Below are 19,503 nucleotides of genomic sequence, written 5' to 3'. Positions count from 1 at the left end.
TTCTAGATCTCAAATCATCTATTTTTAGTCTGATTTACCCTAATCTGTCATAAATGGTACTTTTCCAGATCTCAAATCATCTATTTTTAGTCTGATTTACCCTAATCTGTCATAAATGGTACATTTCTAGATCTCAAATCATCTATTTTTAGTCTGATTTACCCTAATCTGTCATAAATGGTACATTTCTAGATCTCAGATCATCTATTTTTAGTCTGATTTACCCTAATCTGTCATAAATGGTACATTTCTAGATCTCAAATCATCTATTTTTAGTCTGATTTACCCTAATCTGTCATAAATGGTACATTTCTAGATCTCAGATCATCTATTTTTAGTCTGATTTACCCTAATCTGTCATAAATGGTACATTTCCAGATCTCAAATCATCTATTTTTAGTCTGATTTACCCTAATCTGTCATAAATGGTACATTTCTAGATCTCAAATCATCTATTTTTAGTCTGATTTACCCTAATCTGTCATAAATGGTACATTTCTAGATCTCAAATCATCTATTTTTAGTCTGATTTACCCTAATCTGTCATAAATGGTACATTTCTAGATCTCAAATCATCTATTTTTAGTCTGATTTACCCTATTCTGTCATAAATGGTATGTTTCTAGATCTCAAATCATCTATTTTTAGTCTGATTTACTCTAATCTGTCATACATGGTAAGTGTCTAGATCTCAAATCATCTATTTTTAGTCTGATTTACCCTAATCTGTCATAAATGGTACATTTCTAGATCTCAAATTATCTATTTTTAGTCTGATTTACCCTAATCTGTCATAAATGGTACATTTCTAGATCTCAAATCATCTATTTTTAGTCTGATTTACTCTAATCTGTAATAAATGGTAAGTTTCTAGTTTTCAAATGGCTTTAAGAGACATGAAAAAGTCTTTCTGTGACATTTTAAAAGATGCTTGAAAAATACATCATAGTGCAACAGTGGCTGTGCAATATCATAATAATGTTATAGGTATAAAGTGCAAAAGTGCAGTCCTAACTGTAATGTTGTGAGCAGGGAATGGTCCACAGAGCACATGCAGATTTTTATTTTGAATAACTTTAGCAGAGAGCTCGTTATGATTGTAAGGATAATGAAGCTTCTTTAAGTCCTTACCTGACAACTTTGGTACCACCTCGCGTGACCTGCATATCGACCACACAGCCAGTGGCGACGCTGGATGCCAGATTGATCTCTGAAAACTCAGCCTGGGAAAAATGGGAATGAAAGATTGGCTTTAGGAATAGCTTATTATATTTTTAGAGATGCAACAATAATTCATAAATAATTGGGGTTGTACAGTAAATTCAGAAAATGTTTAGCCCTGTTTAGACTTTCTGCACACTTTTGTGTTGTGGATTTAATTTTAAATAGATATAATTGCCATTTGTACCCATTAATTCTAAAGTTAAAACATGTTTTAAGAGCTTTTTTAAAGTTAAGAAAAAAATATCTTAAAGCTTTGTTGTTACACTCTGAAATTATGGTAATGTGCATCCTGTTTGCCTTTATTGCCCCTAGGCTGTCAACCTCTTGTCATTTAAGGTCCTCTTGTCATTTAAGTTTACACTCTTTGGGCAGACAGCAAGCACTATGTTTAGTAACAAACCAAATAGCATCCCAAAGGTGAAATATAGTGGTGGCAGCATCATGCTATTGGGGTGCTTCACAGCACAGAAAAACAGACTGGTAAGACTTAAGGGACAAATGAATGGAGCCAAAAACAGGAACAATTTTAAGAAAATCTCATAGAGAGTACACAAACTTAGTCTGAGATAACAGTACTTTCAACACATCAATGTCCCAAAGCATGCTGCCAAAACAACACTATAATCGCATCTGTAAGGTTTCAGACTTAAGTTCAAACTTAAACCTCATCAGACATCTGTGGAGAGACCTAAAGATGACAGGTCACAGATGCTCACCATCCAACCTCACAGAGCTTAAGAGGATCTGCCATGAAAACGGTATAAACTGCTCAAATCCAGATGTGCAAAGTATGTAAAGACATATCCAAGAACACTGAGCATAAATCATTGTTTATGCTATCCTCTCCACTTCTTTTACCACAAAATCACCATAAACATGAACACAACTCACCAACACAATCCTTGAATTACAGCCTACTTTTTAATTTTTTCACATTGTGAAAAAATTCGAAGTTGGACTGTTTTGGATAAGAAATAGTGAGGCCTCATGCTGGGAGTCTGAGTTGGGGGAGGAAATTTCGGAAGAGCTATGGAGTATGGCACTGAAAAAGGTTCATAAATCGTCCATCTGTGCTAAACATGGCCTTATTCAATGTAAAATAATTCACAGATTTCACTTGACTAGAGTTAAACTCTCTCATATACATAAGAATATAGACCCCATATGTGACAGATGCCATCAAGCCCCAGCTGACCATGTTCACACATTCTGGTCCTGCCCCTCTCTATCCCCATTCTGGTCAGAGATCTTTAAATCTTTATCAAAGATAATGAAAAAACCTCTTGAGCCCAGTGCTCTAACACTGCTCTTTGTTTGGGGTACCTCCTATATCAGCCCCGGTTTCATCTACAGAGGCCGATTTGATATCTTTTGTCACTCTCCTTGCCAGGAGATTGTTATTGCTCAAGTGGAAATCACCTATACCTCCTTCACATACTATGTGGATTAGAGAGGTTGTTTATGTAATGAAGCTGGAAAAAATTAGGCATCTTAGGAATGGCTCAGTAAGCAAATTTTATAAAGTTTGGGACCCTTTCTTAGACCATATTAGAAATATATCTACATTAGACTGTCCTTAATTAGCTGAGCTGGTTGTTCATTGTATTTGGACTACATGCTTTGCTCTGTTTTAGGTGTGACTGTCCCACTCTATATTTGGTTTATTTTTATTATTTTACTATACTATTTTGTATTTTTCCCCCCTGGGTATTGCTTTGTCATTTGTTTCGACTATGTACACTTCTATGTATATCCAGAATGTTTTGCTGTGTTGTTTAAAAGTTAAAAAAATAAATAAAATAAATAGTAAGGCCTCAAAACCACCTGGCAATTGGCTGGCATACTAAAAAAGTGAACCATCAGTTAGTCCTGCTGGATGACCAGCACTGAGCAAGTCACATTTTGGTCGAGAGATGAGCAGTGCATCAGCATGGGATAAGCAGAGCAGCAGTAAGTTCAGGCTACCATAGTAACAGTCAGAGAAAAAGTCAGGCTTTTCTTATACTTCAACAGGAAGGAGTTCATGGGACAAATGCCATTGAACTGTTTACCATTAAGATTACCCACTTTGATATTTGTATTGATGTCATATAGTAGCAGGCTATAAGCTAGCAAGGCCAGTTTGCTAAAAGGGAAGGTTTTATTTATTCCAAAATGTGAATACTTGTTAACGATCATGTACTACGAGGTTAAAAATAAGTGGACATCACATCAATTATCTATAGTACATTAATGATATGATATCCCCACTGACACACTGTGAAGCTCAATGATTTCAGACATTACACTCATATGATCAATTGTTTCAACAATTGTTGACAATAGCTTAGTTTTAAACTCGCAAACCATACAATCAGAATCTGGATCCAAAAGGCCTCTGGTAAAAACAACAGCCCACAAACAGACTGATAATTTTATGATTTGGATTTTAATGGCCACTATTTTTAGGAAAAGTCTACTGTATAAAGAAAAAAAATTTAAGTTAGAGAATACAGATATTTATGGGTACTGGAATTTTTATCTCAAGCTTATCCAATGCTGGAGGAACTGGAACACTGCAAGTGAAACAGGCCTTATTACCTAACATCTGTGTTCAAACACATGAGTGCACTTGAGGCTGAATGGAAGTAAATGTCCATGCATGTTCTAAACCTATTGCAATCACAACAAATTATACAACGTAAAAAGTGACTCCATAGTAATATCCATGGTTTGAATGTGATGTAATATGTCAGCTTTGTACAATATTAAGCTATGAAGTGTAGGTCATACTCTGTGTCTGAATATAAAACCCACAAAATACTTGTGTAATGTGTAATACTTTGTGGCCAAACCAAAAGTTATGAGCTCATAGTTCATAGCTAGTATATAAAGTCATTAAGCAGCATTGCCACAAGATGTAGAAAATGTCCTTTAAATAAAACTCATTCTCAGTCATGAATAAGCTATTCCTTAAACTGTCTTCCTACCTCAATGATAGTAATTTCTTGAAACATTCCACTTTGTTCAGCTTTGCAATATGCACTTTTTTACATTTACTTTGACTTTTATTTGATTGCAGACAGGATGAACCGGAGATATTTCATGTTTTGTCTGGTCAACTTCATTTCATTTACTAAACATCCATTCCTGCATTTCAGGCCTGCGACACATTCCAAAAAAAGTTGGGACAGTAAAGCATTTATCACTTTGTAATGTTATCATTCCTTTTCACCACACTTAAAAGACGTTTTGGCACCGAGGAGACCAAGTGATTTAGTGTTTCAGCTTTTATTTTGTCCCATTCTTCCTGCAAACACGTCTTAAGATGTGCAACAGTACGGGGTCGTCGTTGTCACATTTTTCCGTTTCAAACTTCTCCACACATTCTCCATTGGGGACACATTCTCTATTGCAGGCAGGCCAGTCCAGTACCCTTACCCTCTTCTTCCACAGCCATGCCTTTGTAATGTGTGCAGCATGTGGTTTTGCATTGTCTTGTTGAAAAATGCATGAACATCCCTGGAAAAGATGACATCTTGAAGGCAGCATATGTTGCTCTAAGATCTCAATGTACTTTTCTGCATTAATGCTGCCATCACAGAAGAAGTGTTAATGACCTTTGCCAAGGGCACTGACACAGTCCCATACCATGACAGACCCTGGCTTTTAGACTTGTTGCTGATAACAGTCTCTATGGTCCTTTTCGTCTTTGGTCCAGAGCACACGGCATCAATTTTTTCCAAAAAAGACCTGGAATGCTGATTCATCTGACCACAATACGTTTCCACTGTGTGATGGTCCATCCTAGATGCCTCAGAGCGCAGAGAAGTCAACGCCGCTTCTGGACATGGTTAACATAAGGCTTTTTTTTTTGCACAGTAAAATTTTAAGTGACATTTGTGCATGTAATTCTGTATTGTAGTGCCTGACAAAGGTTTGCCAAAGTAATCCCTCACACATGTGGTTATATCATCATGTTGAGTGGCGGTTCTTGATGCAGTGCCGTCTGAGGGATCAAAGATCACGGGCGCTCAGCTTAAGCTTGTGCCATTGGCCTTTACTCACTGAAATACCTCCAGACTCTTTGAATCATTTAATGTTATTATGCACTGTATAAACATTTCAATAATTTTATCACACATTTGTTGACAAACTGGAGATCCTCTGATCATCTTTGCTCATCGAAGTCTCAGCCTTTCCTGGATGCTGCTTTTGTACCAAACCATGATTACAATCACCTGTTTGGAATCACATCATTATTTAGTTTTTTCACCTCATTACTAGTCCTAAATTGCCCCCATCCCAACTTTTTTCGGAATGTGTTGCAGGCCTGAAATACAGAAATTAAGTTATATTAACAAATGAAATGAAGTTGAGCAGACAAAACATGTATAAAAGTAAATGTAAGGAACACTGCATTTTTATTTTATTTACAAGTCTTAGAGATGTGTTCACACACTAGCTATTTGAAGTATCAGAAATATAAAAATAGATGACTATGAAGAGAAGTGAGACAGATGTTTCCTGTACAGATGTATATATTTATACATATTTGTTGGCTTTACCCAGGCTTTGATCAGGTTTTAGACAGCAGACAGGTATACCATGTCATAGTCCATTTGAAACATAGTCAACTGGAATCTTTGTACAAACAGTAGACATGTTCAGACTTGTCTATAAATATTAAAAAGGTTGTGATGTAGGTAATATGCTATTTTAGATTTAGAAATTCCATTGTACACATTAACTTAAAGAGTCTATATATATTTTAGCATAACTTGCATCAGTACCAGGCAGCTTCCAGATGCTGCACACCTTACTGTGAGCCCAGAACGGAAGGGTAACCTTAGTTTAACTTGGTTCCAGCTGCAAAGGGCAGATCTAGAATTTAGTGGGGCCACAGGCCTGTTGAACAGATGTTTCCTCTAACAACCTGCTCAGTCAGTGAAAAAGAACATTAGATCAGTCAAATATTTGAACTATCTGATTCGGGTAATTTGCTCAACTGCTGTAAGTCCTTTCTTCTCCCAGAAAGATGTTGCCAAATTTAGCGCACACCTGAGAATTCATACCTATTTATTTCCTTAACTGTACATTTAACGAGTCTAATGTTTAGTGGTTCCTTCAGCTAACAGCTTCTTACTGAAATATGAGTTCCACACTCATACCATCACAGTCATGATAAAGGTTTGTTAAAAATCACCCTTTTACTTTACTTAAGATACAAGTTTAAAAGAGCACACAGGCAACAACATTTCCAGTCAGGTCAGAATGTGCTAAAGAGAAACCTAGGAACTGGATCAACAATACAAGCTATGTTAAGCATGCCATGCTGGGCCTTTTACAAGCCAGCTTGGCAGTAATCTTTGTGCTTGGCTTAATGCATTTGGTAACTTGGACACAGGCATTCTAAAAAGGTTGAAGTACTACAGTCCTAAAAGTTCTGACATAACATGAAAAGTAATAAAATGTACACAAAGCAAAGTGTGAGGTAGTACATTTACATTTTCAGCATTTAGCAGACGCTCTTATCCAGAATGACTTGCAGAAGTGATTCCACTGTAAACACTAGTATGACTACTCTAGTTTAAGTACACACCAGTTTAAAAATACAAACTGCTGTTAGAACAAAGTTTTTTTTCCATATGATGTTATAGAAGGTTAGTAGGTGCATGTTATTGTTTAGCCTAATATAGTAATTTCCATATTACTAAGAAAACCCTAAGAAAGAGAATGAGGCTGCCAGCTGCCAACTGCAACTTTGCAAGCTGTAGTTCAAACAATGTCATTGGACTGGTCAGTACATTGTGCGTGCTTTACGGCCACTTCCGGTACATAGTCGTTCAGGGACAGGCAGAAATTCTGTTCCTTGTACTCAGAAAGAAAGGGAGCTGCAGCATGCCCAAAATGTTGTTCACTTACGGTGGGTCCACAAGTCTTTAAAGGGAAGGTTGACCAAAAAAAATACATTTTATTCTGACTAATTATATTCTAATTGGAGTGGTCACTATTAGAATGACAATGCATCTCACCACAGTACTAGACACCGCTCTCCACCATCATTAAATAATGAATTTAAAGAATACAGAATATCTACCTTTTCATTGTTTTGGGAGGGATAAGGAAACCAACATAGCCAGAGCAACTGACAGTGACCAGAAGGATCAAATCTAGCATAAGAATCACACACAGTATATATCCCCAGGGACCGTGTGTGGCACCCATTCTATCAGCTGCTCCACCGAGCCGCCCAAGAACTAAGTTTGGTATATGTAAAATGAGCTGTATGTACACAACTTTTTGAATATATGGTAAAGCAAAATTGGAAACTACTATGTAAATTAATTGCATTAAAAACTTCCTAGAAACACAATAAGCAGTCTATACAGGGTGCCAGTCAATCACATGGCATCAAAAACCTAATCATTCACACTTATTTTTCCACACTTATTTATTTACAGCGAGTACTTAAGAAAAGAAATCTAAGTACTTGAAGAAAAGCTGAGCAGACATAGAGGTAAACTCCACAAAGACCGTAACCAAAGGTGATGCTGTATGGCACCAATACTGTGTTGTGTCACAGTGCCAGCATATGTAAAATATTACCATAGAATTAGGTAGACAATTGTAATAATGTTCCTATTTTTTTATTAAGTGCAAGTTGAACTACAAGGTAAATTCATCCTTCTCTACAACTTTCCTCAGGACAACCACAGACAGCAAAACCTTCCGGTGCTGTCTGGGTGGTCTTAAGCTTGAAGTATTCTCTGAAGCCAAATGCTTCCTTATAAGGTAGCAGAATTGAGCAGTGACAACACAGGGAGGAACCACAGGCACGAGCTAGTATATACAGTGTATCACAAAAGTGAGTACACCCCTCACATTTCTGCAGATATTTAAGTATATCTTTTCATGGGACAACACTGACAAAATGACACTTTGACACAATGAAAAGTAATCTGTGTGCAGCTTATATAACAGTGTAAATTTATTCTTCCCTCAAAATAACTCAATATACAGCCATTAATGTCTAAACCACCGGCAACAAAAGTGAGTACACCCCTTAGTGAAAGTTCCTGAAGTGTCAATATTTTGTGTGGCCACCATTATTTCCCAGAACTTCCTTAACTCTCCTGGGCATGGAGTTTACCAGAGCTTCACAGGTTGCCACTGGAATGCTTTTCCACTCCTCCATGACGACATCACGGAGCTGGCGGATATTCGAGACTTTGCGCTCCTCCACCTTCCGCTTGAGGATGCCCCAAAGATGTTCTATTGGGTTTAGGTCTGGAGACATGCTTGGCCAGTCCATCACCTTTACCCTCAGCCTCTTCAATAAAGCAGTGGTCGTCTTAGAGGTGTGTTTGGGGTCATTATCATGCTGGAACACTGCCCTGCGACCCAGTTTCCGGAGGGAGGGGATCATGCTCTGCTTCAGTATTTCACAGTACATATTGGAGTTCATGTGTCCCTCAATGAAATGTAACTCCCCAACACCTGCTGCACTCATGCAGCCCCAGACCATGGCATTCCCACCACCATGCTTGACTGTAGGCATGACACACTTATCTTTGTACTCCTCACCTGATTGCCGCCACACATGCTTGAGACCATCTGAACCAAACAAATTAATCTTGGTCTCATCAGACCATAGGACATGGTTCCAGTAATCCATGTCCTTTGTTGACATGTCTTCAGCAAACTGTTTGCAGGCTTTCTTGTGTAGAGACTTCAGAAGAGGCTTCCTTCTGGGGTGACAGCCATGCAGACCAATTTGATGTAGTGTGCGGCGTATGGTCTGAGCACTGACAGGCTGACCCCCCACCTTTTCAATCTCTGCAGCAATGCTGACAGCACTCCTGCGCCTATCTTTCAAAGACAGCAGTTGGATGTGATGCTGAGCACGTGCACTCAGCTTCTTTTGACGACCAACGCGAGGTCTGTTCTGAGTGGACCCTGCTCTTTTAAAACGCTGGATGATCTTGGCCACTGTGCTGCAGCTCAGTTTTAGGGTGTTGGCAATCTTCTTGTAGCCTTGGCCATCTTCATGTAGCGCAACAATTCGTCTTTTAAGATCCTCAGAGAGTTCTTTGCCATGAGGTGCCATGTTGGAACTTTCAGTGACCAGTATGAGAGAGTGTGAGAGCTGTACTACTAAATTGAACACACCTGCTCCCTATGCACACCTGAGACCTAGTAACACTAACAAATCACATGACATTTTGGAGGGAAAATGACAAGCAGTGCTCAATTTGGACATTTAGGGGTGTAGTCTCTTAGGGGTGTACTCACTTTTGTTGCCGGTGGTTTAGACATTAATGGCTGTATATTGAGTTATTTTGAGGGAAGAATAAATTTACACTGTTATATAAGCTGCACACAGACTACTTTTCATTGTGTCAAAGTGTCATTTTGTCAGTGTTGTCCCATGAAAAGATATACTTAAATATCTGCAGAAATGTGAGGGGTGTACTCACTTTTGTGATACACTGTATATATAAATTATACATTAATTATATATAAATTTTATATATATATATATATATATTCAATATATATATACAATATATAGTATATATATATATATATATATATATATATATATATATATATATAACTGAACCTTCATTCCTGCATTTCAGGCCTGCAACACATTCCAAAAAAGTTGGACGGGGCAATTTAGGGCTAGTAATGAGGTGAAAAAACTAAATAATGATGCGATTTTAAACAGGTGATGTCAACAGGTGATTGTCATCATGGTTTGGTATAAAAGCAGCATCCAGGAAATGCTGAGACTTTGAGGAGCAAAGATGATCAGAGGATCTCCAGTTTGTCAACAAATGTGTGAGAAAATTATTGAAATGTTTACAAACAATTAACCTCAAAGAAAGATTGGAAGGGATTTGCATATTTCTCTTTCTACAGTGCATAATATCATTCAACCATTCAAGGAATCAGGAGGAATTTCAGTGCATAAAAGGCCAAGGACGCAAGCTTAAGCTGAACACCCGTGATCTTCGATCCCTCAGACAGCACTGCATTAAGAACCGCCACTCAACAATAGCTGATATAACCACATGGGCAGGGGATTACTTTGGCAAACCAAGCTCTACAATACAGAGTTACATGCACAAATGCCACTTAAAACTTTACTGTGCGAAAAAGAAGCCTTATGTTAACCATGTCCAGAAGCGGCGTCGACTTCTCTGGACTCTGAGGCATCTAGGATGGACCATCACACAGTGGAAACGTGTATTGTGGTCAGATGAATCAGCATTCCTGGTCTTTTTTGGAAAAAATGGACGCGGTGTGCTCCAAACCAAAGACGAAAAGGACCATCCAGACTGTTATCAGCAAGTCCAAAAGCCAGGGTCTGTCATGGTATGGGGCTGTGTCAGTGCCCTTGGCAAAGGTCATTAACACTTCTTCTGTGATGGCAGCATTAATGCAGAAATGTACATTGAGATCTTAGGGCAACATATGCTGCACACATTACAAAGGCATGGCTGTGGAGGAAGAGGGTACGGGTACTGGACTGGCCTGCCTGCAGTCCTGACCTGTCCCCAATAGAGAATGTGTGGAGAATTTTGAAAGGAAAAATGCGACAACAACGACCCCGTACTGTTGTACATCTTAAGACGTGTTTGCAGGAAGAATGGGACAAAATAAAAGCTGAAACACTAAATCACTTGGTATCCTCGGTGCCAAAACATCTTTTAAGTGTGGTGAAAAGTAATGGCAACATTACAAAGTGGTAAATGCTTTACTGTCCCAACTTTTTTTGGAATGTGTTGAAGGCCTGAAACGCAGGAATGGATGTTTATTAATAAATGAAATGAAGTTGACCAGATAAAACATGAAATATCTCAGGTTCATGTAATATATGAAAATATATGGCTAAACATGAAGAGAAAAATCAGGCACTAGAAACAAGAGTGCAAATCTGCAATTGCTAGTATCCTCAGTACCACAATGATTAAAACTTTAAATAATAGGAAAGGTAATGTGATAGTAAACCTACTTTTACTTTTTCTGAGTGTGTAGCAGACATCAAATTCTAAAGTTTATATATTTACAAAGTACAAAAAAGTTTGTCAATGAAAACTTTGGAAGTCACAGATTGTTTTTAGTGCATTTTTTAAAATGTCCCAACTCTTTTCTTGAACGTTTTGCACATATATTTCTTTAGATGCCATGGCACAGCAAGTTTATACTATGTGTGTGTGTGTGTGTGTGTGTGTATGTATGTATGTATGCATGTATGTATGTATGTACTTACTTAAATAAGTCAGGAAGCATTACAATTAAGATACATTTAAAACTATTTTTTTTCTATCCACTTGTGAACCAAAATCACCTAACATGTACTTGTTTAGTGTCCTCATACCACCCTGGTATCAGGAAAACTGATTAGAAAGTACAGACGTGTTCATTATCGTATTTGTTCATATCAGTTTAAACAAATTACTCCATTGTGTGCATAGGGGACTTTAGAGTTATTTACATGGATATAATTTAATACCGTTATTTGTGTTTCTATAATTTAAAAACAACTTCTTTTGAGTACTCCTTAACTAACCATTTCCCTCAGACATTAGGACGTGACCGCAGCAACGGGTGCGAGGCCAACAAACAACTTTCAAATTGCTCCTTCTGGCTGGCTCCTTTGATCTTTTTTGCATATAATAGCCCCAGTAGCCCATTTGAAAATACAGACCAAGTGTTTTTAATGACTTACAGATGTACTATGAATGCTGTGTTATCTTCCTGATTAAATAACAAGTGTCTAGACTCTGGGTAAAGCTACATACTGTGGGCACTGTGGCTGTGCTGATGTTGATCTAGTGGGGCATAGTAAATAAGGGATAACAGTGGTATCTGCTTGCAGTATTGACTATACATGTAGCACTGTTTGTAGTGAAGGCTGTTCCATAAATACAGTGGTTCCTTGTACTCGACGTCCCCTAAACTCAAAATCTTTGAAACTTAACGGCCTTCGGTGAGAAATTTGTACCTTTAAACTCTGCGTTTACCTTAAACTCGTCCTGTTCAGCTTTTTATAAAAATAAATGATTTATCTATTTAAACAATAAAGAAGTAAAGGTAAAGTGCAGGTTCTTGTATTTTTTATTGAACTTTTTTCAATTGTATTTCAGTGTTTTTTATATTATATTTGTTTTATTTTCAGTGTATAAGTGTCAAAAACAACCCTATTATTTTACATTAGTCTAAAATACTCTGATCAGCCATAACATTTAAACCACCTCCTAGTTTCTACACTCACTGTCCATTTTATCAGCTCCACTTACCATGTAGAAGCACTTTGTTGTTCTGCAATTACTGACTGTACTGACTGTTTCTCTACATATCTTTTTAACCTGTTTTCACCCTGTTCTTCAATGGTCAGGACCCCCACAGGACCACCACAGAGCAGGTATTATTTAGGTGGTGGAACATTCTCAGCACTGCAGTGACACTGACATGGTGGTTGTGTGTGTTGTGCTGGTATGAGTGGATAAGACACAGCAATGCTGATGGAGTTTTAAAATGCTGTGTCCACTCACTGTCCACTCTATTAGACACTCCTACCTAGTCGGTCCACCTTGTAGATGTAAAGTCAGAGACGATCGCTCATCTATTGCTGCTGTTTGAGTTGGTCATCTTAGAGACCTTCATCAGTGGTCAAATGACACCGCCCACGGGGTGCTGTTGGCTGGATATATTTTTGGTTGGTGGACTATTCTCAGTCCAGCAGAGACAGTGAGGTGTTTAAAAACTCCATCAGCATTGCTGTGTCTTATCCACTCATACCAGCACAACACACACTAACACACCACCACCATGTCAGAGTCCTGACCATTGAAGAACAGCATGAAAGGGAGCTAACAAAGCATGCAGAGAAACAGATGGACTACAGTCAGTAATTGTAGAAATACAAAGTGCTTCTATATGGTAAGTGGAGCTGATAAAATGTGTGTAGAAAGGAGGTGGTTTTAATGTTATGGCTGATCGGTGTATATGCAGTTCCACGGGACCATGGAGCACATTATCAGGTTTCCCATACATCCTTATGGGAAAAAATACCTTGAAACTCAACGTCTTTTAAACTCAACACCAGTCTCAGAACCAATTGACATCATGTTTTGAGGTACCACTGTAACTAGTTCTTTAGTGCAAGACTTATCATTAGCAGGACTTTTTGATTTTTTGATTAAACATGGGTGGAGACTCTTTAGGGTGGGATAGTTTCAGTGTAATGTGCGAAATTAAAAACATGTTTAACTGGTTAATATACAGTATATTTGCAATTTTTGCTTTATACTATAATACTGTGCAATTGTGTGTTTTTTTATTTATTTTTCCCCTTTTTCTCCCCCTTAAGCGCATCCAATTGTTCAATTTGCATCGTGCTTCCTCTCTGTCTACGCCGAACCCTGCCCTGACCGAGGAGATCGAAGCTAACCCACATCCCCTCCGAAACATGGGCAGCAGCCGGATGCATTTTTGCCACCCACACATTGATGAGTGTGGCGCCACCTAGCGTTGTATGCGGAGAGACACACCCTAAGGGCACTCTTCCTCATCTCTGTGCAGGCGCCTCTAATCAGCCGGCAGTGTTTGTAAGCGCATTCTGACAGAGAGAGACCCACATCCGTTTTTTTGTCCCGCCCCCCAACTGAGCAACTGGCCAATCGTTGCTCATACAGCCACTCAGCCTCAAACCGGTAAGGCAGAGCTGGATTCGATATGATGTACTCAGAATCCAGCTCTGGTTGCAGCGTGTCTGGAGCGGCGTGCAATTGTGTATTATTGACAGAAGCCTGTATTGTACAATATTGTACCTTAACACCCTTAAATAGACAGTCAGTAAAATTAAAAGTCTATGACACTGTGTACATACAATTACCCAGAAAATACTTTGCCACGGTGCTAAAAAGTTACAATAGCAAGGGTGAAATGTGATTTGAAATCAGTAAAAATAGAGAAACTCACCTGTTCAACACGAATCTCATATTCTCCATTCAGCTTCTTCCCTCTAAAATACTTCGCCCTGCACAGAAAAGATTATCAGATTATTACCAATCAATGCCTTTATTAATTTTTTCATATATATAAAATTAAGATACCAGTTTAATCTGATCAGAAGTCAGTTTTACATGAATGACATCCACACTTTAAATTCCAAAGCAGGCACTACTTATTCTACTTAACTAGATACTGATTAAATTAGATGCATGTTGAGTAAAGTTTAAATCAGGCTTCTAGCATCAAGGCTAAAGTTGCGCAAAGCTCAAAAAAAGCCCTTCACTAATGAGAAGCGAAAAGATCCAGGCAGTGGTTTGTGAAAGATTAACGAATGGACTGCAGAGAACTGGAGTAAGGTCCTCTATTTTCAGCTAGGGGAAACACCTAGTTATCCACTAGAGAGGCCTACAAGTCACAGTTTCTCACACCCACTGTGAACATTTTTAGATCTGTCTTTGTAAAAGATGCATGTACCAAGCCACATACAAAGTTATCCTGAAGGAAAACTTGCTTCCTCCTGCTCTGACAAGGTTCCCCAACTATGAGGACTGTTTTTTCATGAATGCTCCAAACCACACAGCCAGCTCAATCTATGTGCAGATAGAGAAACACCAGATGGAGAACCTTGTTATAGCCAGCCTGAAGCAAACTGAAAACCTCTGCAATTGTTCTCAAATGGCTTATTACTAAAAATTTACATTTAACAGATGCTTCTTACTCAAAGCGACTTACAGTGCTATGGCAGTATTCTGTCTAAGCAATTGAGGGTTTAGGGCCTTGCTCAGGTTCCCAACAATTACAACCTAGCAGTGGTGGGGTTTGAACCAGCGACCTTTAGATTACTAGTCCAGTACCTTAAGCACTAGGCTACAAATAATTCTTCATAATGAAAGTAGTGCAACTGTCTTTTATAAGAAGAAAAATACCAAGCTTAAACTGTAAAAGATTTCCAGACCATTATTCTTTCCTCACCAACCAATTTGCATGATGGTAGCCACGGTGCTTAAGTTGCGCAGCAGTTTAATAGTCCACTACCGCTGAGATTCAGATAGATTTCACTGTTAAGACTGTAAAATGGTTAAGACTGTAAAAAATAGCAGTGTCATTGCTTAGCGAAGAAAACACAATCAATGAAGCTCCCAATCCAGTGTTGTGCTCGTGTTGCTTTCTAAGGCAGTTAGAAAAGTGGTACTGAGTATACCAAGAACATGTATTTTATGTCCTACATTAAATACATTTATCTTCTTTTTATTGTATTTAACTGGCTGCACAAATATTTCTCCAACAGACGACACAACAGCTTCCAGTATAGACAATTTTAAGCTCTAATAATTCAATATTTGATTATAAAAAGTAGCCATATAGACAAAATAGATTCACTCTTGACTCTGCTGAGTGCATTCAGAGGAAACTAAGAGTAGAGTTAATTCAGTTTATCATGCACTGCTGTGTGCATGAATGCAGTGAGTTTCCTTTACTGTTTGCCTGTATGATGTTTGTTAGTGGTGTACTTGAGTTATTTTCACTTTCACATATGCAGTTTGAATAGTGGTTAAAGTGAGCTGCTGTGTGTAGCGCCGAACATTTTGTTTAGCATTTTGTTTATGTATTTGTAGCGCTGCTTTGCAACTCAAAACCTAGAGACTGTATTGCGCACAACCTTAGATAACGTAGCCCCACTCAAAACTAAACTGATTAGGGAGAAAAAACTTGCTCCTTGGTACAATGACCACACATGCGCACTTAAACAAGCAGCACGAAAATTAGAACGCAAGTGGCGTCACACTACACTAGAAGTGTATAAGATTGCTTGGAAAGATGCTCTAACTGAGTATAAACATGCACTTATAAAAGCTAAATCTTTATATTATTCATCCCTAATAGAGAAAAATAAAAACAATCCCAGATTCCTTTTTGAGACAGTGTCCAAATTAACTAAAAACGTTAATGAAACTGAATCTAATATACCGCCTGACTGTACCAGCGATGATTTTTTAAAATTCTTTAATGACAAGATAGAAAAAATACGACTTCAGAGTCAGAGTGTGTCACTTGCCAATGTTAAGTATGGACTCACTCCGAGCAGCATTGGTGATAATAGTAACGAGTTAATCCAACTAAATTCCTTTAATCCAATCTCCCAAAATGAACTAACTGTGTTGATTAAATCATCGAAGTCATCATCGTGTATACTCGATCCTGTTCCAACTCGTTTACTTAAAGATTTACTCCCAGCTATTGTAGAGCCCCTGCTTACATTAATCAATGCATCCCTTAGCCTTGGATATGTACCTAAATTGTTTAAAAGTGCTGTTATTAAACCTCTGATTAAAAAACCTAATCTTGATCCACATGTACTAGCTAATTATAGGCCAATTTCAAACCTTCCTTTTGTCTCTAAGATATTAGAAAAAGTCGTTTCCAAACAGTTATGTTCTTATTTGAATGAAAATTGTATTCATGAAAAATTTCAATCAGGATTTAGACCCAATCATAGTACCGAAACCGCATTAATTAGAGTAGTTAACGAGTTGTTAATGTCTTCTGATAATGGATGTGTCTCTTTTCTTGTTCTATTAGATCTTAGCGCAGCGTTTGATACGGTCGATCATAACATTTTACTGGAGAGGCTAGAAAATACAGTAGGTGTTAAAGGACTCGCACTCTCTTGGTTTAAATCATATCTGACTGACCGCTCTCAATTCGTTTATGTAAATAATAAATGCTCGGAAACTACAAAAGTAAAGTATGGTGTTCCACAGGGGTCGGTACTGGGACCGCTATTATTTACACTCTATATGCTTCCACTAGGTGAAATTATTCATAAACATGGCATAAACTTTCACTGCTATGCAGATGACACACAGCTGTATATATCAGCCAAACCAAATGATACTGACACAATCAGTAAGATAGAAGATTGTGTAAACGACATAAAAAACTGGATGTCGAGTAATTTTCTTTTACTTAATTCAGATAAAACAGAGGTTTTACTTGTTGGCTCTAAAGCTGCAAGAGACAAGTTGTCTAACCTGGTGCTAAACTTAAACACGTTCTCTGTTACTCCCAGCCCAGATGTAAAAAACTTAGGTGTCACAATAGATTCAGATCTCTCATTTGATACACACGTTAATAATATTACTAGAGTTGCTTTCTATCATTTGCGTAACATTTCTAAAATAAGAAATATACTATCTGTTAATGACGCCGAAAAACTGATCCATGCGTTTATAACTTCTCGGTTAGATTATTGTAATGCTCTTCTAACTGGATGCTCTGGTAGATCCTTAAACAAACTCCAGTTAGTTCAAAATGCAGCAGCTCGAGTGCTAACTAGAACTAAAAAATTTGACCATATTACTCCTGTTCTATCGTCTCTACACTGGCTGCCAGTTAAATTTCGCATTGATTACAAAATACTTTTACTAACTTATAAAGCGCTACATGGTCTGGCTCCACAGTATCTGAGTGAACTTATTAATCACTACAGCCCAGCGCGTCCACTTCGTTCACAAGATGCAGGGTTACTTATAGTTCCTAAAATTAAAAAGATCACGGCTGGTGGAAGAGCATTTTCTTACAAAGCTCCACAACTCTGGAATAATCTTCCTGCCTCTATTCGGGATTCGGACACAGTCTCAATGTTTAAGTCTAGACTGAAAACATATTTATTTTCTCAGGCTTTTGATTAGTATAGACAAAGGCGCAGAGCTTGGGGGTTCTTGGTCATAGAAACTTGTGGTGATCAGGGATGTTGGGTTGCTGTCGTTCTGCCTCTCTTGTCCGATCACTCAGGTTTGGTGACGGTGGGGAGATGGGCGCTGATGTCCTGTGAAAGCCTTCATGACCTAGTTACCTGCTCGCTCTCCCTTTTAGTTATGCTGTAATAATTAGGGCTGCCGGAGTCTAAAACTCTCTGTAAAACTGTTTGTCAACTAGCATTGTGCATTATTAACTACATTCTCTGTTGTTTTACCCCGAGGGCATTCTGATGGAAATCTGTTTACCCGCCGAGCTTAAGGATTGAAGTCGAGACTGCCGGGACAACGATGCTTCTCCTGTCAGATGTGACGGGTCTGGAGTAATTGCAACGACAAGAAATCACTACAGACTTTACTGAAGACTAGAGCGGATAACAACTCTATTATTATTTAATTGTTTATTTATCTATTTATTACCAGTTATGACTTTTAGATCATTTAATTCTGTGTTTGTATGATTTGTGTAAATCGTGTATTTATTTAAAGTATCCTCCAGGCCACCCATGAAGGATGGGCCCTGCTGAGTCTGGTTCCTCTCAAGGTTTCTTCCTGTAATTTTCAGGGAGTTTTTCCTTGCCACAGTCGCCCTCGGCTTGCTCAACAGGGGTTTTTGTATCTGTTGGTCCTGGATTTTGTAAAGTTGCTTTGAGACAATGTCTATTGTAAAAAGCGCTATATAAATAAAGTTGACTTGACTTGACTTTGTGTTTGTAGCATTGTTGTGGATGATGTATGTACAGTGTATCACAAAAGTGAGTACACCCCTCACATTTCTGCAAATATTTCATTATATCTTTTCATGGGACAACACTATAGAAATAAAACTTGGATATAACTTAGAGTAGTCAGTGTACAACTTGTATAGCAGTGTAGATTTACTGTCTTCTGAAAATAACTCAACACACAGCCATTAATGTCTAAATGGCTGGCAACATAAGTGAGTACACCCCACAGTGAACATGTCCAAATTGTGCCCAAAGTGTCAATATTTTGTGTGACCACCATTATTATCCAGCACTGCCTTAACCCTCCTGGGCATGGAATTCACCAGAGCTGCACAGGTTGCTACTGGAATCCTCTTCCACTCCTCCATGATGACATCACGGAGCTGGTGGATGTTAGACACCTTGAACTCCTCCACCTTCCACTTGAGGATGCGCCACAGGTGCTCAATTGGGTTTAGTCCATCGCCTTTACCTTCAGCTTCCTCAGCAAGGCAGTTGTCATCTTGGAGGTTGTGTTTGGGGTCGTTATCCTGTTGGAAAACTGCCATGAGGCCCAGTTTTCGAAGGGAGGGGATCATGCTCTGTTTCAGAATGTCACAGTACATGTTGGAATTCATGTTTCCCTCAATGAACTGCAGCTCCCCAGTGCCAGCAACACTCATGCAGCCCAAGACCATGATGCTACCACCACCATGCTTGACTGTAGGCAAGATACAGTTGTCTTGGTACTTCTCACCAGGGCGCCGCCACACATGCTGGACACCATCTGAGCCAAACAAGTTTAT

At 38.5% G+C, this 19,503-nt stretch overlaps 2 protein-coding genes across 2 annotated transcripts in view; one reads left to right on the top strand and one right to left on the bottom strand.

Moving 5' to 3' along the window:
* syn3 (synapsin III) overlaps window positions 1-19,503 on the bottom strand; it is a 178,429-nt gene that overhangs the window by 111,590 nt on the left and 47,336 nt on the right. Inside the window, exons 3-4 of the mRNA XM_063004723.1 lie at window positions 14,200-14,257; window positions 1,132-1,223 (exon numbers count right to left, since the gene is read on the bottom strand). Coding sequence (XP_062860793.1) covers window positions 1,132-1,223; window positions 14,200-14,257 — 150 coding nt within the window. The remainder of the gene's footprint in view (window positions 1-1,131; window positions 1,224-14,199; window positions 14,258-19,503) is intronic.
* Window positions 17,028-18,280, top strand: LOC134323244 (uncharacterized; the record flags this gene model as incomplete). The annotated part of the gene is made up of 1 exon (XM_063004698.1): window positions 17,028-18,280. A coding segment is annotated over one exon (897 nt), but the record flags the coding sequence as incomplete, so codon positions are not given.

The sequence above is a fragment of the Trichomycterus rosablanca genome, chromosome 1 (assembly GCF_030014385.1).
Source record: "Trichomycterus rosablanca isolate fTriRos1 chromosome 1, fTriRos1.hap1, whole genome shotgun sequence".
Lineage (NCBI taxonomy): Eukaryota > Metazoa > Chordata > Actinopteri > Siluriformes > Trichomycteridae > Trichomycterus > Trichomycterus rosablanca.
Note: the sequence above shows the minus strand (reverse complement) of the source record. Positions and strands in the feature narration are given on the sequence as shown.